This window comes from Saimiri boliviensis, chromosome 11, assembly GCF_048565385.1.
Source record: "Saimiri boliviensis isolate mSaiBol1 chromosome 11, mSaiBol1.pri, whole genome shotgun sequence".
NCBI lineage: Eukaryota > Metazoa > Chordata > Mammalia > Primates > Cebidae > Saimiri > Saimiri boliviensis.
In genome coordinates this window covers 35071270-35097275 of record NC_133459.1, presented here as the reverse complement: position 1 = coordinate 35097275, position 26006 = coordinate 35071270, and the positions used below count along the sequence as shown (strand labels likewise).

Genomic DNA, 26006 nt, shown 5'->3' with positions numbered 1-26006 from the left:
TATCAGCAAAAAGAAACCACAGGAAAAGACAGATATTTAACTACATGAAAAGTCAACCTGAGACTAGCGAACAATACAGTCAGGATGGCTAAAGGTGACCCCAGGAAACCAAAGGGCAGGATGTCTGCTTATGCCTTCTTTGTGCAGACGTGCAGAGAAGAACATAAGAAGAAATGCCCAACGCCGGGCGCAGTGTAGCCTGTAATCCGAGCACTTTGGGAGGCCGAGGCAGGTGGATCACGAGGTCAAGAGATCGAGACCATCCTGGTCAACATGGTGAAACCCCGTCTCTACTAAAATACAAAAAATTAGCTGGGCATGATGGTGCGTGCCTGTAATCCCAGCTACTCAGGAGGCTGAGGCAGGAGAATTGCCTGAACCCAGGAGGCGGAGGTTGCGGTGAGCCGAGATCACGCCACTGCACTCTACCCTGGGTACCAAGAGCAAAACTCCATCTCAAAAAAAAAAAAAGAAGAAGAAGAAGAAATGCCCAGAGGTCCCTGTCAGTTTTGCAGAATTTCCCAAGAAACGCTCTGAGAGGTGGAAGACAATGTCTGAAAGAGAAATCTAAATTTGATGGCATGGCAAATGCGGATAAAGTGCGCTATGATCGGGAAATGGAGGATTATGGACCAGCTAAGGGAGGCAAGAAGAAGGATCCTCATGCCCCCAAAGGCCACCGTCTGGATTCTTCCGGTTCTATTCAGATCAAGTCCACAAACCCTGGCATCTCTATTGGAGACGTGGCAGAAAAGCTGGGTGAGAGGAGGATACGCTAAATGACAGCAGCAAAGCTGAAGGAGAAGCACGAGGAGTATGTTGCTGACTGTAAGTCAAAAGGAGAGTTTGATAATGGCACAAAGCGTCCTGCTAAAGTTGCCCGGGAAAGGGTGGAAGAGGAAGATGAAGACGAGGAGGAAGAGGAGGAGGAGGATGAATAAAGAAACTGTCGGGCCGGGCGCGGTGGCTCAAGCCTGTAATCCCAGCACTTTGGGAAGCCGAGGCGGGTGGATCACAAGGTCCAGAGATTGAGACCATCCTGGTCAACAAGGTGAAACCCCGTCTCTACTAAAAATACAAAAATTAGCTGGGCATGGTGGTGTGCGCCTGTAGTCCTAGCTACTCAGGAGGCTGAGGCAGGAGAATTGCTTGAACTCAGGAGGTGGAGGTTGCGGTGAGCCAGGATCATGCCATTGCACTCCAGCCTGGGTAACAGAGCGAAACTCCGTCTCAAAAAAAAAAAAAAAGAAAAAGAAAAGAAAAGAAACTGTTTATCTGTTAAAAAGAAAGTCAACCTTATTTTAATTTTAATTAAAAAAAAATTTTTTTAATGTTATGTTAATTTTATTGAAAATGGTCTCAAAACATGGCCCAGGCTGGTCTTGAACTCCTGGGCTCAAGCAGTCCTCCCTCCTCGGCCTCCCAAAGTGCTGGGATTATAGGAATTAGCCACCATGCCCAACCCTTAACCTTTTTTTTTTTTTTAAATTAAAAAAAAGTTAAAGATGAAAAAGCTATATGTCAGTTATATTCTTATATAGAAAGAGCTTCTAAAAATTAATGACACTAATACACATATAGCAATAAAAAATAGAAAAATAAGCCGGGCGCGGTGGCTCAAGCCTGTAATCTCAGCACTTTGGGAGGCTGAGGCGGGTGGATCACGAAGTCGAGAGATCAAGACCATCCTGGTCAACATGGTGAAACCCCGTCTCTACTAAAGATACAAAAAATTAGGCCGGGCGCGGTGGCTCAAGCCTGTAATCCCAGCACTTTGGGAGGCCGAGGCGGGTGGATCACGAGGTCGAGAGATCGAGACCAACCTGGTCAACATGGTGAAACCCCGTCTCTACTAAAAATACAAAAAATTAGCTGGGCATGGTGGTGCGTGCCTATAATCCCAGCTACGCAGGAGGCTGAGGCAGGAGAATTGCCCGAGCCCAGGAGGCGGAGGTTGCGGTGAGCCGAGATCGCGCCATTGCACTCCAGCCTGGGTAACAAGAGCGAAACTCCGTCTCAAAAAAAAAAAAAAAAAAAAAAAAAATTAGCTGGGCATGGTGGCACGTGCCTGTAATCCCAGCTACTCAGGAGGCTGAGGCAGGAGAATTGCCCGAGCCCAGGAGGCGGAGGTTGTGGTGAGCCGAGATCGCGCCATTGCACTCCAGCCTGGGTAACAAGAGCGAATCTCCGTCTCAAAAAAAAAAAAAAATAATAATAATAATAATATAAAGGAAATTCATAAAAGAAATAATAGACACAGCCAATAAGCATATGAAACAAATTCAACCTCAGAAATACTGAAAGAATTATGGATTTTAAAATTCTGTGCTTTTTGTTGCCCACCAAATTGGCCATTTATAAGAGTAAGGAAATAACAGTCCTGGTGCAAGTTCTGGAACTCACTCTCCCACGCTGTTGATGGGACTGTAAATTGGCACAGCCATCCTGGGAGCAGCCTGGCAGCATATGTCAAATACCTTAAAAACATGCCCCTCTTGTATTAGTCTAATGGGGATTTAAAAATCCTCACTTGACTATGCAGTTCTGCTTCTTGGAATTTATCTAGAGGGAGACAGATAAGTATGACAAGATGTATACATGTATGTGCATGACAATTTTTTTTTTAGTCGAAAGAACCTAGGTGTCCATAAGTAGGGAATGGTCAGAGAAATCACTGTGTATTTGTTCCAAGGAGACTGTGTAACTCTCTATTGTGTTGCAGGGATGTCAATGGGTTTTTGTTTTGTTTTGTTTTGTTTTGTTTTTGAGACAGAGTTTCGCTCTTGTTACCCAGGCTGGAGTGCAATGGCGCGATCTCGGCTCACCGCAACCTCCGCCTCCTGGGTTCAGGCAATTCTCCTGCCTCAGCCTCCTGAGTAGCTGGGATGACAGGCATGCGCCACCATGCCCAGCTAATTTTTTGTATTTTTAGTAGAGACGGGGTTTCACAATGTTGACCAGGATGGTCTCGATCTCTTCACCCGGCCTGTTTTGTTTTTTACAGTCTACTGAGATGCATTTCACATACCGTAAAATTTACCTGTGGCTGGGCGTGGTGGCTCTCACACCTGAAATCCCAGCACTTTGAGAGGCTGAGGTGGGTGGATCACAAAGTCAGGAGTTTAAGACCAGCCTGACCAACATGGTGAAACCCTGTCTCTACTAAAAATACAAAAATTAGCTGGGCGTGGTGGTGCACCCCTGTAATCCCAGCTAGTCAGGAAGCTGAGGCAGAAGAATAGCTTGAATCCAGGAGGAGGAGGTTGCAGTGAGCCGAGATCGTGCCACTGCACTTCAGCCACTGTGCTCCAGCCTGGGCGACAGAGCGAGATTCGTCTCAAAAATATATATATATATTTTTTTTTACTCTGATTCAGTTTTTTGTTTGTTTGTTTTGAGATGGAGTTTTGCTGTGTCCCCAGGCTGGCGTGCAGTGGTGCCATCTCAGCTCACTGCAGCCTCCGGCTCCCTGATTCAAGCAATTCTCTTGCCTCAGCCTCCCGAGACCGGCACCCACTGCAATTTTTTATTTTTTTGAGACAGAGTCTCGCTCTGTCACCTAGGATAGAGTGCAGTGGCATGATCTCAGCTTGCTGCAACCTCTGCTTTCTGGGTTCAAGCGATTCTCATGCCTCAGCCACAAAGTAGCTCGAATTACAGGTGTACACCATCACGACCAGCTAATTTTTGTATTTTTAATAGAGACAGGGTTTCACCATGTTGTTCAGGCTGGTCTCAAACTCCTGACTTCAGATGATCCACCAACCTCGGCTTCCCAAAGTGCTGGGATTACAAGCATGGAGCCACTGTGCCTGGCCTCCCTTAACGTATTTTAAGTGGGAGAAAAGGAAACATAAAATAGCATCACAGTGTGGTCCAGATGTTTGTATTAATAAAAGCCTTATGTAAGCATACACACAGGAAAAACATCCTTGAATGTTAACAGCAGTTGTATCTGGGAGGTGAGATCATGGGTACCTTATTTTCTTATTTTTGCATATGTGTATTTTCTTCTTTTTTTTTTTTTGAGACGGAGTTTTGCTCTTGTTACCCAGGCTGGAGTGCAATGGCGCGATCTCGGCTCACCGCAACCTCCGCCTCCTGGGTTCAGGCAATTCTCCTGCCTCAGCCTCCTGAGTAGCTGGGATTACAGGCACGCACCACCACGCCCAGCTAGTTTTTTATAATTTTAGTAGAGACGGGGTTTCACCATGTTGATCCACCCGCCTCGGCCTCCCAAAGTGCTGGGATTACAGGCTTGAGCCACCGCACCCGGCCGCATATGTGTATTTTCTAATGTTCCTGCAGAGAACGTCAGTTGCTTTTATATGAAGAAAAAGGAACAGGCTGGGGTTCTGTATTTTTTAGTCCGTTATGGAGGGGTAAAGGCTACACTCCTAAGGTGGGTGTCAGGCCTCTGTCTCTGGGCTACCTCTCACCATACCCTGCCTTCTGTTGGATGCTCCAGCAACACAAACTACCTGGAGTTGGTTGCTTGCATGCCGTTTCTTACCTGGGCATGTTTATGCACTGAGGCCCTTCCACCATGAATGTCCTTGCCCTTGACCTGGCCCACTCCTGTATCCTTAGGGAAGTTTTCCCGGAGCCCCTCGCACACACTGGGCATTCCTGTGACTCCTGACCTTCCCCATGTGGAACTCGTCTGTACACATCTGTTTCCTTGTCTCCCCTGGACCCGCTTTCCCAAAGTGTTTGACTTTGGAGAGCTGGAAGAAGCAACTCCTTTCTTTTTTTTTTTTTTTGAGACGGAGTTTCACTCTTGTTACCCAGGCTGGAGTGCAATGGCGTGATATCGGCTCACCACAACCTCCCCCTCCTGGGTTCAGGCAATTCTCCTGCCTCAACCTCCTAAGTAGCTGGGATTACAGGCACGCGCCACCATGCCCAGCTAATGTTTTGTATTTTTAGTAGAGACGGGGTTTCACCATGTTGACCAGGATGGTCTCGATCTCTTGACCTCGTGATCCACCCGCCTCGGCCTCCCAAAGTGCTGGGATTACAGGCTTGAGCCACCGCGCCCGGCCCTTTTTTTTTTTTTTAATCTTTGTCTTGAGGTGTCTTTTAGCCTCTGGTTCCAAATGTCCGCCTTTCTTTTATTTTTTTCCTAAAGATGGTGTTTCACCATGTTGGTCAGGCTGGTCTTGAACTCCCGACCTCAGGTGATCCACCCACCGCGGCCTCCCAGAGTGCTAGGATTACAGGTGTGAGCCACCACGCCCAGCGCCTTTCATTTTTATGTAGGAGGATCTCAGGATCATCAGGCATATCAGAGTGCTCAGCGATCTCCAGTAGAGTTCTTTAATTTACTCTTAAATACACAGTGAATTTTCTTTTTCTGAAAAGTAATTCAGGAAAAATTTGCATTTATGAGGGAAGAGACAGCAAACCCCACCATTGACAACTTTGGTGGGGGTTCTTTCATCTGAAAGGAGCAGAGAGAGAATCAAGGAAAGATGGGCAGAGGGGTTCTCAGGGCAGTAGTCATCAAACTCCATGGGCATAAGAAGCCCCCAGGCCTCATGTATAACAAACATCCCATTCCTGGGGCCCACTGTCCAGATAGGGGCCAGGAATGGGCAGCTCGGTTCATCAGGCCATAGGTATTTGGAGGGCAGGTCTCACTTGGGGATGTTGCTCAGGGCTGGGGTTCAGCTGGATGGCGCTGGCTCTCCTCTCAGCCTCTGTAGTGGTCTCTTGGGGCTTTGTTTGGCTTTAGCATCTGCACAAAGCCCAGTTTTCTCCTCTCTGAATTTAACTGGCCACTTCGTGGTGGTGTGTTGGCTCTCTGCCTCCGTACCCTGTATATGCTGCCTTAAAGGATGTCCGCCTTTAGCATCTAATTAATCCCAAGTAAATGAGCTGTGGTTCTTTGTCACTTGGAGCCTTGGAGGCTCCTCTGGGAGCAGGAGGTGGCAGCTGCAACGGAACAGCGGCGTTAGCAGCTGAGTGACGCATCCCAAGTCAAAGACTTGCAGGCCGGGTTAGCATAAGGAAACTCACAGACTTACTCAGTGAGAAGGGGTCTTTTCTGTCTTGTCTAGAGCTGAGAATGAAGCGGAGAGCATCAGACAGAGGAGCTGGGGAAACGTCGGCCAGGGCCAAGGCTCTAGGAAGTGGGATTTCTGGAAATAATGCAAAGAGAGCTGGACCATTCATCCTTGGTAAGCCTCTGACTTTTGGGAAAAATGGGTGTGCTGCGAGGCAGACGCAGGGTACATTGACTCGCACGATCTGACCCTTACAGACATCAGAGTGAGCTGGCCCGCCCACTGCAGTGTGTGGTTCTGCCCTGCCCTCCGGCCTGGTCCCTAGCTTCACTGCTTGAAGTAGAGTATATGTATATCAGTGGAAGACCCAAGCCTTAGGTCACTCTGCACCAGGGGCTGTCACTATTGTAGCCGCACCAGCCTTAGATCAGTCTTAGCCCATAGCTAGGCTCTGTCTCTTCTCCCGGAGAATCCTATGTGTGCACCTACAATGTTGCTGTGCCCACAGGAAGCACATCCATTAGAACCCATTAGCTGCATTAGAACCCAAGATCTGGCCAGGTGTGGCAGCTCACTTGTGTAATCCCAGCACTTTGGGAGGCTGAGGTGAGAGCATCACTTATGGCTAGGAGTTCAAGACTTGGCAAGCTTGGGCAACATAGTGAGATTTCGTCTCTACAAGAAAAATATAAAAATTAACTGGATATGGTGACACATGCCTGTAGTCATAGCTACTTGGGAGGCTGAGGCAGGAGGATCACTTGAGCCCAGGAGTTTGAGGTTACAGTGAGCCATGAACACGCCACTGCATTCCAGCCCCGGCAAAAGAGCGAGACTCTGTCTCTAAAAAATAAAATAAAATAAAAATTAAAAACCCAAGATCCATCATCCAAGACACTGCTTTATGCTATTCTTGGATGGCATAATTTCACAAAGCATTTTGTATAGCCTCCCAAATGTCTTTAAATCCTGGCACAGGTATTGCCAGTTAGCCAGAGGAGCAGCAGAGCATTTCTGCATGATGTGTAAGGACCAGCAATACAAATTGCTTATAGTCAGGGTTGCAGCCAGAGACTGGGTGTGAGTTGTACTTTGGGACAGAATTTTGGACTTACAGGCACAGGATAGTTCCAGCTCATCATTCATTATACAGTTAATGGTGCCTACCACCTGCCAGGCCTGTGCTGTTAGCCGACGATGCAGCAGTGAATAAGGCAGACAAGTTCCTGCCCTCACAGAGCTTAACATTCTAGTTGGAAAAAGAAAGAGAGTAAACATCTCACCAGACATCAACAGCAGTGCAGGAGCCTTGAAGGAAGTTCCACATGACATGAGATGAGAAAGCCCGTAGGTAGGGGAGACAAGAAAGGCCTCTCTATGAGGAAGCGCCATGTGAGCTGACACCTGAGGAGGAGCAGCAGCTGTGGGAAGAGCTGGGGAAGAACATTGCAGACAGAAGCAGCAGCACGTGCAGAGGCCCAGCAGCAGCAAAGGGCTTAGCATGTTGGAAATTAGGAGCCCAGCATTAGGAGCTGGAGTCTGGCAGGGGACAGGGCATGGGACATCCTCAGTTAGAAAGGTGGGCAGGAACTGAATCATGCAAGGCCTTGGAGGCCAGAGAAAGGAGTTTGGGTGCTATGTTAGGAGCAGTGGGTCTGTGAATATTTCAATGGTAAGAAGGAAAAAAAGAGCAGCAGAGCTTTGTTAAGAGTGTTTTGGCCAGGCACGGTGGCTCACGCCTGTAATACCAGCACTTCGGGAGGTCGAGGCAGGCAGATCACCTGAGGTTGGGAGTTCAAGACCAGCCTAGCCAACATGGAGAAACTCCATCTCTACTAAAAATACAAAATAAACTGGACATGGTGGTGCATACCTGTAATCCCAGCTACTCAGGAGGCTGAGGTGGGAGAGTCGCTTGAACCCGGGAGGTGGAGGTTATGGTGAGCCAAGATCGTGCCATTTCACTACAGCCTGGGCAACAAGGGCAAAACTCCCATCTCAAAAAAAAAGTGGTTTTCACGCAACAGTGGCACTGTGACATCAGATTTCCGCTCTGAAAGCTTGTGCAAGGTGCTGTCACAGGACAACGAGCACTGTACATCTCCAGAAGTACATACGGTCCCCAAAGCTGGCACTTGAACAGAGGCCGGATGTCTGTATCAGCATCACCAGGGAACCTGTTGCTATAGCTATAGTTTCCTGGATCCTAACCCTAAAGTTGCTCTTCACAGGACCCAGGATCTCTTGGGTTTTGTTTGTTTTTTGAGACACAGTTTTGCTCTGTTGCCCTGGCTGGAGTGCAGTGGCACAAACACAGTTCACAGCAGCCTCCTGGGCTCAAGTGATCCTCCCACCTTAGCCTCCCAAGTAGCTGGGTCTGCAGGTATGCTCCACTATGCCCAGCCAATTTTTTATTTTTTGTAGAAAAGAAGTCTCACTATGTTGCCTAGGCTGGTCTCAAGCTCTTGGGCTGAAGCAATCCTCCACCTCAGCCTCCCAAAGTGTTGGGATTACAGGTGTGAGTCACAACACCCGACTGGATCTCTTGCTTTTAGTAGATGCTTCCTAGAGATTCCAGCGTCCACCCTGGGTTGAAAACTTGTCTTTGAGAAATGTGCCTGCAAAAGCTGGATGTGTTCCAGGCAGAGCACACATATCTCTATTTTTGGAGGGAGACCTTGAAAACTCAGCTGACCTTGGGAGGTCAGTCCAGTGCACGTGAGCTATGGTGCCCTCCTGAATAGAAGGTCTAGTAACAGACTACGTGGTGACCTGGCGCCGTGACAGCCAGGGCTTCTGAAAAGTAGACCAGCAGCTCTCTGTGCCATAGGTCCTCGTCTGGGCAACTCACCGGTGCCAAGCATTGTGCAGTGTTTGGCAAGGAAAGATGGCACGGATGACTTCTATCAGTTGAAGGTAAGTGAGATGTGGGGGTGAGGGTGCCTCAGGACCAGGGCCTGTCATGCCAACCCCCCCTCCCTCCTCCACCTTCACACCTGCGTCACTTGTGAACAAGAGTAGCGCCGTTTCTTCCCGAGAAGCAATCAAGTTCACATGGTCTCCCTTGGAACAGCTCCTGATTTAAAGAGTTTTGTCTGTGCATAAATTACATTGCTGTCATATTAAGAAAAACTATTTCACTTGGTGTGTTTGTGGGTGTGTTGTGTGCAAATGTCATGTGGTAGAAAGCCCCCTGCTTCCCCTGTTCTGGTCATTCTCCTGTGTAAAGTGAGGTGTTCCGGTTTTGGTTTTATTTTTGTGCTTTCCTAAAGATCCTGACCCTGGAGGAGAGGGGGGACCAAGGCATAGAGAGCCAGGAGGAGCGGCAAGGCAAGATGCTGCTGCACACCGAGTACTCGCTGCTTTCTCTCCTGCACACGCAGGACGGCGTGGTGCACCACCACGGCCTCTTCCAGGTGAGTGGCCTGCCCTTCCCCCACCCTTTGCGCCCACCTCCAGCTGGCTTCCGGGGCTACCACTTGCTGGGGCCACAGCCATATGAGCAGCTCATGTGACCCTCGGGTGTCCTTGCCGTGCTGGGTATGTCAGGACTTCCAGAGTGGGTGGGGTGGGCTGGGCTGGGCTGGAAGTCAGGCTGGGCCACACTAGCCGTGCTCTTGTGGAGATGGTTACAGCCTAGCAGGAATGCACACAGTTTGTATCTTATAACAGCCAGGCTTTCTTTGAAGAGCCACTTTTCCGAGAAAAGAGGAAAGCAGGAAGTCACTTAAAGACACCCGGGCCCCCTTTTTTTCTTTTCGAGGCAGAGTCTCACTCTGTCACCCAGACTGGAGTGCAATTGTGCAATCTTGTCTCACTGCAACCTCTTCCTCCCAGGTTCAAGCAATTCTCCTGCCTCAACCTCTCGAATTACAGGCACCTGCCACTGCGCCCAGCTGATTTTTGTATTTTTAGTAGAGATTGGGTTTCCCCATGTTTCCCAGGATGGTCTTGAACTCCTGACCTCTCATGATCCACCTGCCTCTGCCTCCCAAAATGCTGGGATTACAGGCGTGAGCCCCCACGCCTGGACTTGAGCTGTTTTTGGCCGTGTCGTCAGGAGTTGGCCAGGCTGGGGTGGGAGGAAAGGTGACAAGAAGGAATCAGCGTTTGGGGCCATCTGCAGATCTCCACAGTTGTTTTGGAACCACCTGTTTTTCCGCCTGCTCAGGCATTTCAGTTTGTCTAGCAAATATCCCTGTGCTCCTGTGCTCAGATGTTCCAGGTCCCTTGGGAAGGGTATTGATTAACATCGTGTACATGACAAGAACCATTCTTGGGGCAACACTGTAAGTTGTGTCTCCAGGAATGAAGACCTGGGTTCACAATGACCAGGAGGCCTCCTGGACAGGCTCCCTCACTGGTTTGAGTGTCCCACCCCAGAGGAGAGGCCCAAACGCTGGCCTTGGCCCTGCCTGGTTCACAGCCAAGCCCTGTGCTACCCTCTTGCCTCCCAGGACCGCACCTGTGAAATCGTTGAAGACACGGAATCCAGCCGAATGGTTAAGAAGATGAAGAAGCGCATCTGCCTCGTCCTGGACTGCCTCTGTGCTCACGACTTCAGTGATAAGACCGCTGACCTTATCAACCTACAGCACTACGTCATCAAGGAGAAGAGGCTCAGTGAGCGGGAGACCGTGGTCATTTTCTATGACGTGGTCCGTGTGGTGGAGGCACTGCACCAGGTGAGGCCACGCTCTGCTTCCATGCCTTCTGGCCACAGAAAGCCATCTTTCTTGCTGCTGCTGAGCAGAAGGCAGCTCTGTCCTGTCCACCCAGGTGTGCCTTATAGCTGGGGGTGTCCAGAAGAAGAGTGGCTGAATGGCAGATGCACAGGGTGAGGCACAGTGCCACCCTGGAGGCCACCTTCCTGGTGAGGGCTGACCCGCAGCCCAGCAGAACCCGTGTGTAATTCCCCATCAGTTAAGAGGCCTGGTGTCCCCCCATGTCGTGACGGCAGTGAGATACCCACCCAAGCAACTACAGCGTGTCTGAGCTTTTTGTAGGATTAGAGGAGTCAGGCACCCCGAGACAAAGGGTAGGAGAGCCTGAGCCTCTTTCCCAGTGCACTGCTTCTGTGGGCCTATCCTGTGGTACTTAGCCACAAAGCCATGACAGCTCCTCTCTGACCCCCAGATCCATCCTGTCCGTGGGATGTCTGATGGAGGGAAAGAAGCAAGTGGCTTTCCCCACCAGCTGCGGCCCTGAGGGAGAAAGAGCTGGAGAAGCTGCCGCAGATGGCGAGACACTGACTAGGTGCCCATTCACTCCCCATCCAGACGCATGGGTGCTGAGGACTTGGACCTGTCCTGATCTGCCTGTGGTTGGAGCCTAGAGAAACACACCTCATAGAATTTTTCCTGCCTTCTTGAACACCTCTTACAGGGTGGGTCCTGACCCCACCTCTCACAGTGACAGTATAAACCATATGCCCGTTGTTTTGCAGAAAAACATCGTGCACAGAGACCTGAAGCTGGGGAACATGGTGCTCAACAAGAGGTAAGATCCCCGTTTCTGCATCCCTACTGTTACCCTGGGGCTGGGGCAGCTAGCCAGTGCCCTGTGCGGGGTCCCCATGGGGATTCCGACTCAAAACAACCCACTTCCTCCAGGAATCCCAGGGCTCCGGGGATGGGATGAACGTGGGAATTTGGGGCTTGCTGAGTCGGGGAGTTTTGAGCCCCAGAAAGGGAGCTCTGGGAAGAACTTTAGATCTCCTCCCTGGTCCATTTATTTGTCATGGCTGGCTTTTAGTGTATACTCAGTAAATGACTATGAAAACAGACCAAATGGCCAGGTGCAGTGGCTCCCACCTGGAATCCCTGCATTTTGGGAGGCTGAGGCAGGAGGATCACTTGAGCTCAGGAGTTTGAGACAGCCTGGGTAACATAGTAAAGACCTCACCTCTACAAAAATAATTTTTTTTTTTTAATAATTTTTTTTAATGGACAAATGGGGTGAAGGAATGAGCACAATGAGGTCTTGTTGTGTAGGTCAGTTTCCTCAGGAAACTGAGGTTTACTGTGGAATGCTCTCAGGGTGACGGGGTGGAATTAGGCAGAAGGAGAAGCTGAACCACAGTGAAGTCCCAGGAGGGCCCAGCCTGAAAAGCTCAAGAGTGGGATGGCCCTGCAGATGTCCGCCGCATGCCTTTGTGCCCCAACAGCAGTCACTGAATGTCTGCTCTCCATAGGGAGGGGCATTCCCTTGGGCAGGGCAGCTTCTTTTGGCTAAGAGGGCTTCCTGGAGAGGGAGGCAGCTATGAGTGCTTACCTGTAAAATGTGGCCAGCTCTCCTAGCAGTGGGAGAGCACATGCCTTAGACTTGGAGGGGATCTGGCGGCCCACCCCAGCATTGTCGGCGAAGCAGCAGAGGGAGACCAAACACGGCCCTGGTTTCAGGCTGGTATCCCACCTCGACAGAGGGGCCTGGGCCTCTCTGGAGCGATCTGGGACGGTGCTACCAAGTCTCACCATGTTGAAGGGACCACCAACCCTATAGGAGCCCAGGACCAGCAGGAAATGGGTCCATGCTGTGGGCTACCTGACCCTTGAAATGCAGGGCTGAGAAGGGCGCACCCCACCCCCTGCCCTGTGCCTCCCCGCCTCACCTCTCACCTCAGTGTGGAGCTGGTTGGAGGGCTCACAGAGGCAGCCTGAATCTCACACCAGATGTATTGTGGCTGGTTCATTCCGTGATGTGGCCAGCCCAGCCCAGGAAGGGTCCGGGGCCCGCTGTCCTTTAACGGGGCCAAAGCCACAGAGGCCAGAGGAAAAGAAACTGCCTGGAGGTTGGCCTCCAGGGAGGGGGCCATTGCCTTGTGCCCTGTCCGGACTGATGGGGAATTACTGCTAGGGGTTCCACACCCCGCAGCTCCAGCCTGAGAGGCCATCGGGAGGATGCTGTGCACCTCACTGGCTAAGCCTTCCCATCTTTCTCCTAGCACCACCTGGTGCCTGGGCTGCAGACAGAAACTGTCAGCAGCTGTCACTACCCTCCGGAGCCCACCGTCTGATGGGGTACTGACCAGAAGATGGTAGGAGGACCAGTGTGCAGAGGGCGAGGGGCATGTGGAGGGGACAGTGGTTGCCACCTGAGTTGATTTGTGAAGAATGAGTTGGGATTTGCCAGGCCGAGAAAGTGAAGTGATGAGAACCTTGCCCTGCCATGCTCTGCAGAGGGCGGAGGGAGGGAGACAGGAAATTCCAGGGCTGCTTGAACCCTGGACTGCCTGAGTGAGTGAGTAAGGAGGACGGGAAGTAGCACTGACATGAGGGTCAGACCTGGCTCACTTCCCAGGGCCGCCTCTTAATTATCTTGGGGACTGTGAGAGTATATTCATTTGGTTACTTGTTAATTGATTGAATTCATATATTGAGGTACCAAGCACTTTTCTGAGCTGCCATTTCCTCATCTGTGAAAGTGAAGGTAATCTTGCCTTCCTCAAGAGATTGACTTGAGATGCAAATAAGTGGGTGGGAGGCTACCTAACATGAGGGGTTTGGTGTATCACAAGCACACCCCAGTGCTAATCTAGCCAGGACTGGAGAGCCTGTGGCTGAGAGACAGGAGTACGAGACCCGTGGGCTCACGCTTCTGGAGATGAGGCCTGCTGCATGTTGAGCGGCCGACGAGGACACCCTTGCGGAGGGTCCAGCAGCCCCCCAGCCATAGCTCTGCCCTGGGAGAGGAGGGGAGGCGGTGGGGAGCCATGACCAAACCAGCCCTGGGCTGCGGAGAGCCAGTTGTCATGGAGTTGGGAGACTGGGTCATGCCCATTCCCCTGGCCCTCTCTGGGGCCTTGGGCCAGTCCCATCCTGCTGTAGACTGCAGGCTCACTGTTCCCAAAGAGGAGGCATATTTTTTGGGCACCTAAATCTGTCTGGCTGCAGAGCCCATGTCCCCTGCAGCTGGACTAGAGAGCTCCCAGGCCTTCCACAGCACCCACTCATGGCTGTAAATAAGCATCCCGGGGAACATGCCATGGGGCTCAGGCCTGCTAACCACACCAGCACTCCTGGCTCCTTTGTGTCCCTGGGGGAGTTTGCCTCCAACTCACACCTCTCCAGGCCCCCTTGGTCCTAGGAGTGTAGTTGCTGGGTCGCATCTACCGCATATGCCGGCGTGGCTGTAGCAGCTCTGCAGCGAGTGGGTGCGCGTGCCCATCGGTGCAGAATGCCGCTGCCTCGCTAAGACCCAGCGTACTGGTTGTACTTCCTGAATCTGCTAAATCCCCCTTTTTGTGTCTTGGGGCAGACAGAGGTTCTGGCTGCCTTTCACTTGAGTCATGGGCGCTCCAGAGGGGCAGGGTGGTGTGGTACAGAGAGACTCACTGCTCCCATGAGTCGTCTGGCACACCCTCTGCTCTGGGGCCCCTCTCTCACCTTGTTCAGTTGAGAGTTGACCTGAAGGAACTCCAACCCCTTCCCGCCCATCATGCCAGGCCGTAAGTCCGCTGGGACAGCAGGCAGACCAGCTGGAGGCCTTCTCAGCAGAGCAGAGAGCTCCCAAGGAGCAGATGGAGGGGAGGTGTTGGCAAGGCAGCAGCAACGGCGAGTTCACTCCGCTTTGGATTGTAAAAGGGCCGAAATTTGAAATCCTCTTCTGGGGTTATGTGAGGTGCTATGGGCTCTTTCTGCTTCCTCCTTTCTTTTTGGTAGGCCAGCGACAAACTAAGTTCCTAGAAAAGGAGAAAAATACTGGCAGCCCAGAGGCCATAGCTAATGTGTGACTCACTCAAGCCGGTCCTACTGACGCACGTCCCTCCCTCTGTCCCGCTCTGCCCTTGACCCCTCCTGTCAGGACCAGACTGGGGCATCCGGGACTCCAGGGAGCTGTGCACCTCCTGCTTGGGTGGTGGTGGCAGGGCAGGGGAGTGTTGCCAAGCCTCAGGAGGCCTTGGAGCTGCCCGTGCCACATCCCGTGGAGACACTCTAGTGCGCCCGCCACCCAGCCCTGCAGAGCCTCAGCTGTGCCTGCCCTGGCAGAGGGCGGGAAAGTCCCACCAGCGGTGTTGAGTTGAAATTCAGCCACACTGGCACATGCCCTCCAGGGCCTGTTATCACTATGACCCTCTCCCCTACTGCCTTCCAAGACAGGATCTTTCTCCCAGGTGTGCCAACCATCGAGGTGAGAGGACAACACCAGCTCCTGTTTGCCAGGCACTGGGCTAAGTGCCCTCCAGGAGATTAACTTATCTTGCTGAGTCCTAGCCCAGTTCTGGAGTTTGGTGCTGCGATTTCCACTATTGTAAGATGAGGAAATTGAGGTTTAGCAAGAGATTTACAGAGCAAGGAAGTGGCAGAGCCAGGACTAGGAACCTGACTCTCAAACCCACCGTACTCTTGCCTGAGCTGTCCTCCTCCCAGCGACTTGAGCCTCAGAGACCCACAGGATGCCTTTGCAGTTTCTGCGGCCATCTCTGACTGGGGGAGAAAACCCGCAGTACCTCTGCTCTGTGGGAACCTTCTGGACAAGAGGCCTGAGCGGTCCCGTATTCAGGGCAGTGGTACCGGAGGATCAGAGCTAGAGCAGTCCTCTCCTTGGCATGCACGTGGCCCTTCACAGCAACCTTTCACCTGTGATCTCGCTCTAGCCGCCTGCGGGCCACCAGTCAGATTGCTATGGCAGCTGACAGGGCAGGCCTGTGTGGGCGCTGGAGTCGGCGTTTCCACGGGGAATGCAGAGGACAGACTGGCCTTTGTTTTGCATCAAGCCCTTTGCCAGCAGAATTCCCCAAGATCACCAAGGGCTCTTAGAGCCTCCTGGACGCAGCTCCTGGGGAAATCCACCGGCAGCCACACATGCCCTGTGCCTCCGAGAGATGATTATAGGGAGAGGCCGCCCGAGGCCCCATGGAGCTTTCCCTCCTGCTGTCCTCCAGCTTCTGCCCTGAGCTTCCGCACCCAGCCAGCCAACACAGGAGCACAGCAGTTGGGTAGAGAGGCACCCTTCCTCACTGCCTGCCCCAGTGGGCCAGGAAGCCTTTCCCAGGCCTCGTAGACAGGGCCCGCGCACCCTCCCAGCCCCTGGTGTGGTGTAAGGGTCCTCCCGGGCCACCTGCGTTTGTCCACATGGGAGCGTTCTTGAAAGGATCAGAGCTCAAAGCTGCCCCGCCCCACACCTTTCAGAGGGAGAGTCTGTGATGTTCTGGCCAGGGCAGAGTTGCAAGTACGAGGTAAGGATGAGTCAGCTTTGATGGAACAGAAGGAAAAGTCATTCGGGGCCTAGGGCCCTGCCCAGGGACATGGCTGGGCATAAGGCAGCTGTCAGTTGTGTGTGCAGCTCCGGGCCCCACAGACCTGGGCTCGGATCCTGCTCTCTGCTCACCAGCTGTGTGACCTTGGCCAAGTCCTTTCACTTCCCTGTGCCTTTGTTGTATCATCTGAAACAGGACCGTGAGAAAATCCCTCGTTGGCCACTGTCAGTTTCTTCCTCTGCATTGGTTGTGGGGCCAAGTGAGACAGTGAGCTGACATACTCAGTGGTGCAGAGGTGGCTCGCGGCCGGCCCTTGGGTCACCTTCGAAGGTGGAGTCACTGACCTCTGCTGGACTTCTTTTTCTCATGTGTGAACCAGGAAATTGAAGTAAATCGCAGATCACTCCCAGTCTACAGTATTACATGAGGCTGTTTTGGGAAATCTCTGGAAGTTGTTCTAAGCTCTAAGCTGTACCCTGAGATGCAGCCAGGGCAGCAGGTCCAGTGATGACCCGTGCAACCCTCAGGTGCCTGGGAGAGAAGCCAGTCCCTGCTAGGACAGCTCGGCCGGTGGCCAGAAAAGGCTAAGACCTGATTCCTCTGCTCCCTGGAGAGGTGGGGGGGCAGCTGCTTCACCCTCTGACGAGACACCCACTTCCTGCTGTTCAGGATGGGAGTGGGCCCAGCAAGGTGTGTCCTGCCCGCGTGTCCTGTGCCTGTTGCTACAGAGGCTTGTTAACTCTCTGTCTCCCACTCCCAGGACACATCGGATAACCATCACCAACTTCTGCCTCGGGAAGCATCTGGTGAGCGAGGGGGACCTGCTGAAGGACCAGAGGGGGAGTCCTGCCTACATCAGTCCCGACGTGCTCAGCGGTACGCATGTGTGCCAAACAGTGGGCCTCCAAGCTCCACGCAGCCAGGCTCTGACGTCCGCTCAGCAAATCTGTGGGCAGGCCCTGGGCTAGGTGCTGGGGCTTCCCTGGGGGCCCAGACCAGTCCTGTCCTTCCCCGTACAAAATGTTTGGTCTGTTGGAGGAGGAAGATGTAACGATAACAGGAATGCATGTTTAATTACTGTGAGATGAGTACTAGGAAGGAATGGAATTGCTATGAGAGTGAATGAAGGGCGCTTGGAGGACTTTCCCCAGGAGGCGACAGTTGGGCTGGGATCTTAAGGGGAACTAGGAATTCCCTGGGTGTGAGTGACTGGGCTGAGGCCAAGGGCCCGAGAGGTGGCACGGCACCACGTTGGAGCAATTGCAAGCTGCTCAGAAAGTTGGCCTGGTTCACGGGGAGGCCAGAGAGGTGTGCAGGGCCAGACCAGGCAAGGCCTGCTGCAGGCCTCGTTTGTTGTTCTTTAACTCGCAAAGTTACTGCCCACTGATCTGATTTCCAAGTTCCAGATGTTGTGCTGAAAGTGACTCACCTCGTTTGTTTAAACCACACAGCTACCCTGTGAGATCAGTATCTTAAGTTCCTTTTTCATAGATGAAATTGAGGCTCAGAGAGATAACATCTCTTGTCCAAAGTCATAGCTAATAAATAATAAACCGGAGGCCAGGCGCGGTGGCTCACACCTGTAATTCCAGCACTTTGGGAGGCCGAGGCAGGTGGATCACGAGGTCGAGAGATCGAGACCATCCTGGTCAACATGGTGAAACCCCGTCTCTACTAAAAATATAAAAAATTAGCTGGGCATGGTGGTACGTGCCTGTAATCCCAGCTACTCGGGAGGCTGAGGCAGGAGAATTGCCTGAACCCAGGAGGCGGAGGTTGTGGTGAGCCGAGATCGCGCCATTGCACTCCAGCCTGGGTAACAAGAGCAAAAACTCAAGTCTCAAAAATAAATAAATAAATAAATAAATAATAAACCGGAAAATGGAGGGCAGTCCCAGGGCCACCTGCCGCTAGAGCCCATGCTCCCAACTCTTTCACCACACACTCTGTTGCTTTCCCTTTCCCCCTTGTCCTTTGCCAAGCTGGGGTCTCCCTAGCCCCAGTCCCTTAGGGAATCGGGGCCTACAGCTCCCATCCCTCCAACATGGAGAACTTGGGGTGGTCTCCAGGGTCCCTCATCCCCTCCCCACACACAAGGGCACCCTTTCCGTGCACTGGCAGAGCCACCCTCGCCCAGGGCATCACATGCGTCCTGGTGAGCAGGCTGCTGTAAGACAGCATTTGCACCTCCCTCGGAGGCTCCCCTAGCTACCACCTCTGCTGCAGAGCCAGGCCTGTCCCCAGGGCTGCCCATGTGCAGAAGACAGTAGCACCACTCCCCAGACCTGAGGCTTTTGGTTGAAGTCACCACAGCCTCTGCTAGAGGGATCTGGCTGCCAGGGGTATACCCTAACTCCCTGGGCACCACCTGCACGGCCCAGCGCAGCCCGGCACCCTCCACACCTTTGGAGAAAGCATCCCTATGGGAGATGGAGCCAGGCTTCTCCCTCTGCCCAGCCTGGGAGGGGGCTGTACCTGTCTGCAGAGCTAGGACTGGGGCTGGCCCTGATTGGGACTCCTTTCTCGAAGCACCAGGCTACAGTGGCCTCCATGTGCAGTCTGAGGCTCTGTGGCCCTCCTGCTGGTGCCAGCAGTTTCTCCTTCTGGGTTTTCCAGACTTGTGCCAGTCTTGGAAGATGAAATAAAGGGAGCTGACTCAGAGAGTCTTCAGCTGGGAGACCAGAGACCTGGGTTCTCATTCGGGCCTTGCTGTTGACCCAGCTGTGTGGTCATGGCCTCCAGTCTCCTTCTGACTTCAGCCTCCTCCCTCCGGGGTTAGAAGCTGAAGTACCAGCCCTACCATGTGGGTTTCAGGCTCAGATCTGCCCTTTCATTTATTCTCCATGTGCCCAGCATAGGCATGGGCCCTGGAACTGTGAAAAGGCAGAACTGGTCTGGCCCTCAAGGAGATAATAGTCTGGCTAATAACTGTGTGACTTTGGGGGAGTTACAGACCTCTCTGGACCTCTGTTTTCTCATCTATAAAATAGGGATGGCAGTAGAACCTACTTCAGTGAGTCCCTGAGGGATTAAATAATACCCTTCACCTAATGTCTGGCATGATCATTACTGAAAGGGAAGCTCCAGGTGCAGTATCCCCTCAGAAGCCAAAGCTCAGGGAAGGTCGCCTGCCCAGGTCAGGCTCCCTGTGAGCTTGTCTGTGGAGGGGCCTTTCATCCCCCAGGTCAGGGCCGAGGCTCAGGCTAAGGGAACCCCACACGAGTCCTGGAAGCAGATCCCTCCCTGCCTAAGCCAGCAGGACAGTTCAGCTCAGCAGGAAGCATCTTCCAGATACAGAAGAAGAGCCAGTGCCGTTTTTGGGTTTGTTTTGTTTTGTTTTTTGGTTTTTTGTTTTTTGAGGTGGTGTCTTGCAGTGTCGCCCATGCTGGAGTGCAGTGGTACAATCTTGGCTCACCACAACCTCCGCCTCATGGGTTCAAGCGATTCTCCTGCTTCAGCCTCCTGAGTTGCTGGGATTACAGGTGCACACCACCACGCCTGGCCAATTTTTGTATTTTTAGTAGAGACGGGGTTTCACCATGTTGGCCAGGCTGGTCTTGAACCCCTGGCCTCATGATCTGCCCGTCTCGGCCTCCCAACGTGCTGGGATTGCAGGTGTGAGCCACCATGCCCAGCCACCTTTTTTGGAGCCATACAGAGCTAGAATGGTGGCACAAGTAATAGATTCTGTACTGGCAACCCCGTGGTGGAGCAAGGTCTAGGGAAAGGGGGCTGTCCTCGAGTCAGCCTTGGGGACAGCCACACAGTCACCCCAGCTGCTCTTTGGCACCAGGGGCTGGAAAGAGCCAAGGATGACACAGCCTGGGAAGAGCTGGGGAGAAGTTCGTCTTCCACAGAACTACCTGCTGTACCAGCCAGGGCAGATGCTGATTCCGCACAACAGCCCCTGTGGTAGGTGGCAGTGCCATCCTCAAAGTGCCGTGGTACCTTCCGAAGATGTGGGCTGAGGCCTGTAATGGCACTGCCATGCACACACACACACCCTCTCCCGTTTAAGCTGCTTGCCCTTCACTGGGCCCTGGGCGCCCAGGGAGATGACGCTAGGGTGCCTGGCAGCATCTATTCCACGCCCACGGAGAACTGAGTTGTGTTCTGGGAACCAGGCTGCTGCACCCTGTACCAGAGGGTATATCACAGGGAGTGGGCAGGGCCAAGGGCTTTCAAATGCTCCAGTGGTCCTCATATTTTACATTTGGGGAAGTGGGTCAGGCAATGGCTGGCACATGGGAAGGGCTGTGTTGCTGCTAGGTGGGTGGGCAGGTAGCCCTGAAAGCAGACGAGTAGCAGGGCCTGCATGGCCAGATGTGGGCCCACTGACCAGCCATGTGGCCCTGGACAGAGTAGATCGATCTCTGGGCCTCAGTATCCTTGAGCTATGGAGCAGTTAGTGAACTAAAAGTGTTTTTTGTTTGTTTGTTTGTTTGTTTGTTTGTTTGTTTTAAATAAAGACGGGGTTTCACCATGTTGGCCAGGATGGTCTCGATCTCTTGACCTCATGATCTGCCCGCCTCGGCCTCCTAAAGTGCTGGGATTACAGGAGTGAGCCAGAACTAAAAGTGTTTCTTCTAGTACTGCCCTAAAGCAGGTGTTCAGTCAGACGTCTGTTCCCTTCCACTTTACAGACGAGGAAACTGTTGCACAGAGAGGGTAATTAAGTGGACATTCCTTCATTTAGCAAATACTTGAGTCCGTGCTGGGCACTGGGGCTCAACAGTGAACACAGGAGGGAGGCACCTGCACCTGAGAACTTCCCTTCTAGCAGGGAGTTGGGAGTCACAAGTAGACAAAGGAGGGGACCCTGCAAATGGTCGTCTGGGCTGTGAAGGAGGCAGAGGGGTGTGCGGATGGTGACGGACAGAGTGCCTGGCGTGTCCGATGCCAGCTAGCTATCTGCTGTGCCACCAACATTCTTGAGCTCTGTGCTGGGTGCTGGGGCTGCAGACCCAGGCCCGGCTCCCAGGGCCTCTGTGTTTGGCCGGGCAGGGCAGGTGCTGTGAGCAGGTGCTGACTGAGCCCTCTCCTCAGGGCTCAGGAGAGTTACATCCTGAGGAACAGGGAGCACAGGCAGGCGCTCAGAAGACTGCTCTGGGAGGACCAGAAGTGGGGGTGACAGGTGGAGGGTCCCAGGTGGGATTCCAGGCACGGGGCTGGTGGGCCCAGGCGGTGCTGCAGCCTGAAGGCTGAGTGTGGTGTGTGTCTGCCCGCAGGCCGGCCATACCGAGGCAAGCCCAGTGATATGTGGGCCCTGGGCGTGGTGCTCTTCACCATGCTGTATGGCCAGTTCCCTTTCTACGACAGCATCCCGCAGGAGCTCTTCCGTAAGATCAAGGCTGCCGAGTACACCATCCCTGAGTAAGTCCTGCCTCCTGGGGGGTTGGGGTGCAGCCAACCTGATGGGCTCAAGGCAGGGAAATGGCACAGTGAGCCTGGGCATCCTGGTCACATAGCCAGCACCACCCACTGAGACCCCCCCACCTTCCCAACTCCCTGCCTCAGGGATGGACGGGTTTCTGAGAACACTGTGTGTCTCATCCGGAAGCTGCTGGTCCTTGACCCCCAGCAGCGCCTGGCTGCCGCCGACGTCCTGGAGGCCCTCAGTGCCATCATTGCATCGTGGTAAGTGGACAGGTGCTGGACCAGGCACAAAGCTGTGTCCTTAGGGGCTCTGCAACCCAGAAAAGCAGCCTGCAGTCAGCCTTGTTTATCTGCCAGTTGGAGTCAGATTTCCAGATTCTCTGCATGGGCAAGACTGGGAGGGCATACATAGGCAGAGCTGAAGGTTGAGCAACGATGGGCTGCCATGGTTGCCAGGCCATGCCAGTGAGGGATGGGCATTGCCTCACTGAGTTTCACCACCACCTGTGAGGGAGAAATTGCCTCCCTTTATGGGTTAAGAAAACTGAGGCATAGAGAACCAGAGTCTCGTGGCAGGAATACAACCCAGGTGTGTCTGACTCCAGCTAAGTCTGGGACCGGTGGACACCTGGTCTCTCCGGGGCCAGCCTGACCCATCTGCCCCACTACAGGCAGTCGCTGTCATCTCTGAGTGGGCCTTTGCAAGTGGTTCCTGACATCGATGACCAAATGAGCAATGCGGATAGCTCCCAGGAGGTGAGTTGGGGAGGGCAGATGGGCTGCGTGTTACCCAGCTCCATGGGATGGGCTTCTGGGGGCAGGCAGGGCAAGGGCAGAAGTGCCAGCTCCCTGCAGGCCACGGGGCTTCGTTGGTCTTCTTCCCCAGCCTTGGGGTGGGAAAGAAGAGACTTCAGTCTTCAACCTGAGCTGCCTGGGGCCGGCTTTGGGCTTGGTGTAGCAGATCTGTGGCCAGAAAGCCTCTGGGGCCTCCGAGCTGGAGCCAGTGCCCAGGAGGCCCAGGCCAGCCCTCTCAGCTTCCTCCTGCTGCCCAGGTCACATTTCTCTGCCCCTCTGACTCAGAGTTCTCTATTACCCTTCCTGCTTTTCATTTTTCAGATGATTCATTTCTCCCTGTTTCTCTCCTCCCCATTCCCTGCACTGGAGAAAGTGTTGGGTCCAGGGTTGGGGCAGAGACTTGGGCACCAGGCAGCAGTGGGCAGGTGATCTTAGGGTGCCCCCTGGAGGGCAGGACTTGGCCTAGCCACAGTGTTGCTGGGTCCTGGATATTGGAATGAGCTTCCTTGCCTGGGAGAGCCTCCCAGAGCCGCCTGGCCCCTGAGGAAAGAGTTATAGTCTCTACCCACCGCCAGCTCCCACCTTTTCTGGGCAGTTCGGCTAAAGTCATCATCACTAGCCCGCAGTGAGTGCCTACCCCGAGGGCACCTCATTTGGTCCTCACCGTGGGCCTGCATAGCCTGTGTTCTTAGCCCCATGTTACCGAAGAGGAAACTGAGGGGTTGAGAGGTAAGGACTTTCCCAAGTCACACAGCTTGGAAATGGTGGAGCTGAGCCTTGATCCTAAGTCTGATCCCGAAGCCCTGTTGTCCTCTGTGATGACTGGCACGGGGACACCACGTCAGCTTCTGTTACCATCTGCCTGGACCACCCCAGGGAGCTCAGTATGGGGCCAGGTGTATGTGGCTCCCCCGGGTGCTGAGCACCCAGCATGGAGCTCGCTCGTAGCTCTTGACATGCATTGGCTGCCTCAGGGCTCAGAGAACCTGTGTGAAGGCCCAGACTGCTAAGGCTTCTGAGGTAGTGACCTCTCTGGTAGCCAGAGAATTAGGAAGCGTGGCTCTGCGTCAGTCCCAGGGCCAAGGGGCGGCCTGCAAGGCAATGCAGGTTGGCCGGAGGGTGTCAGGAACTTACTCTTAGCCCTCACTAGATGAGGCCTGAGGGTGTGGTGCCTGGAAGGGGAACACAAGAGCCAGGCTGCCACACTCGTGCCTGGCCTCCCACCTGCTGCGCCGTCTTCATCTGAGTTTCTTTTTTTTCTCGCTCCCTCCCTCCTTCCCTTCCGGCCGCAAAGGCGAAGGTGACTGAGGAGTGCTCCCAGTACGAGTTTGAGAACTACATGCGGCAGCAGCTGCTGCTGGCAGAGGAAAAGAGCTCCATCCACGATGCCCGGAGCTGGGTGCCCAAGCGGCAGTTCGGCAGCGTGCCCCCGGTGCGGCGGCTAGGCCACGACGCACAGCCCATGACCTCCTTGGACACAGCCATCCTGGCACAGCGCTACCTGCGGAAATAGCGGCCTCAGCCAGGGCCCCCAGCACCGCTGCCACCTCTCCCAGCCCCAGCCAAAGGCCTGGCTGTCAGGGCTGGGCCCGGTAGTGCTGGACTCTCCCGGGCTGCAACAGGGACAGGGCAGGGACAGGGACAGCCCAGGTCACACGTGGGGTCAGCAGAGGTACCACGAAGCTACCTTTTGGGATGATTGCTTGATTGTTTGGTTTTTAAATCTGAGAAGCCTAGATAACTAATCTGCTTTTAATCATGATGTTTTAATCTACCTCTGTCTCTTTAACCATGCTGTCTCTGGACTGAGCGAGAGGGAGGAGGAGGGAGCCTGCTCACTCTGCCCCAGGGCCTTCCCCAGCAGCCACCACCTGACCCGGGGCGCTGCTCCCCACAGTCCAAATAAGCTGAAAGTGCAGCTCGCTGCGGGCCCCAGAGCGAGCGTCCCCTCCTTCCCGCTCTCCCAGGCCACGGCTTCTTTCCGTCCCCCCACTTCTGATCCAGGCCCTTCAGTCCAAGCTTTGGAAAACCTTCACCTCATCTTAAGCCGAACTCAAATATATTTATTTTTTTACCGTAACCAACGTCTCTCCCATCTCTAGGTGGCCCCAGCCTGGCTGGACAGCAGGGAGTCCACAGCCTGCACATGGGCTCCCTCCTCACCCCCAGGCAGGGAAGGCCCTCGCGCCGGCCCCGTCCACCTTCAGCCCGCCAGTCCCTCTCTGCTGCCGGTGATGGGAGGCCTTTCTAGACCTGGCTCTTTCTCTCCCGTCTCAATGGCTTCTCTGAGGTGCTGCACACGCGTGTTAACCTTTTCCTTTCTCCATCCTTCCCCGTGGTACCAAGCTTACATGGACTCCCGAGGTGAAGGGCCCAGGGGTCGGGCGGCAGGCCTGGCTGTGAGTGGGAGCCTGCCTGCATGCTTCCCTGCTCCCCACCCTACTCTTGCGTTCAGAGGACGGTGGGGACATCTCCCTGTGCCCTTGCCTCATACTAGATATGGTGTCTCTCCCAGTAGACCCTAACCAGGGTCCTCCATGGGCAGTGGGGGACTCAGGGGAGAATCGTAGGGATTGGGGGACCCTGCATGCCTGGCTTGAGAACAGCCCTGCTGCCCTTTTGAGCCGAGATTTTGAAGTGGATGCCCGTCTTGCCAGAAATGCTGTTCTCACCAGAATGCCCTCCCCTCCCCCTTGCCCTCACTGGACTTGGCCCTGCCTGATGCCAAGCAAAGACCCTTCCCCAGAGGCCTACGCCCCATATGCCCTCAGAGAGGCTGAGTGTCCCCTCCAAGCAGTCATGAGCCCTGAGCTCCTCCTGCCTGGCCCTGCTCCCCAGTGGGGAAGTGACTGTGTTTCCCAGAGTGCAGGCTGCTCTCCTCCCCCCAAAAAGCTGACTCACTGTGAGTGACCTTGGGCAAGTTCCCAAACCTCCTTGTGCCTCAGTTTCCCCATCTGGAAAAAATGGGGCCACCTCTTGCCAGCAGTAGCAGGGCTGCCCACGCCCCTTCCTCCCCATGCCCCATCCAGCACTTGGGCACCTCGCCTCTGCCTAGTGGGCCTGTGGGAGCCCACTGGAGCCCAGCACTTACTCCCCCTGAGCGGCAAGCCCTGTGTCGGTCTCAGCTGTCCAGCACTGAGGGCCAGGGTCTTGTGCCGTGGGGCTGGGGGATGCCCTCTTTTCTATATTTATTTCATAAACGCCTCCTGTGGGAGCGGAAAGCAGTCCAGCCTAGGGCTCCCAGCCCTCGACTGTCGTCCTGTGAGGGCCTGAGGCTGGGCCAGGGCCCTTCGAGGCAGTGCCCCTGCCCAGCAGCCCACCTGGCCCCTCCAGGCCTGCTGCCCATGCGTGGTCTCTCTCCTCCTTTTCAAAGCAATAGCTGCCGGGTCTGCAAAGCCCTGTCAGACAGACTGGGCCCTTCCAAGGTCAAGCCATGTGTCTGATTACATTTCTGGTGAAGCAAATGAGAGGAGGATGGGTCAGCCCTCACTGGGTGTCACACACTGAGAGAAGTCCTATTGTAAAGAAACAAAACGGAAAAAGTCACAAAAAAGTTTGTATAAAGACATATTTTTGTACTACATGGGGACTCTTCCTGCATGTCAGCAATAAAACTTCCTGATCTGGGA

At 53.8% G+C, this 26006-nt stretch overlaps 1 protein-coding gene across 3 annotated transcripts in view; it reads left to right on the top strand.

Annotated features, from left to right (window-relative positions):
• STK40 (serine/threonine kinase 40) overlaps positions 1 to 26006 on the top strand; it is a 47915-nt gene extending 21909 nt beyond the window's left edge. For 2 of the 3 annotated variants that reach the window (XM_074380525.1, XM_003937500.4), the window contains exons 2-11: positions 6063 to 6182; positions 8839 to 8924; positions 9281 to 9424; positions 10466 to 10693; positions 11455 to 11507; positions 16967 to 17082; positions 21435 to 21579; positions 21724 to 21843; positions 22254 to 22338; positions 23672 to 26006. In XM_074380525.1, coding sequence (XP_074236626.1) covers positions 6071 to 6182; positions 8839 to 8924; positions 9281 to 9424; positions 10466 to 10693; positions 11455 to 11507; positions 16967 to 17082; positions 21435 to 21579; positions 21724 to 21843; positions 22254 to 22338; positions 23672 to 23890 — 1308 coding nt within the window. In that variant the 5' untranslated portion in view covers positions 6063 to 6070 and the 3' untranslated portion in view covers positions 23891 to 26006. Of the gene's footprint in view, positions 1 to 6062; positions 6183 to 8838; positions 8925 to 9280; positions 9425 to 10465; positions 10694 to 11454; positions 11508 to 16966; positions 17083 to 21434; positions 21580 to 21723; positions 21844 to 22253; positions 22339 to 23671 lie in introns of those variants that run through there. The other variant, XM_010348073.3, reaches the window with a different exon arrangement.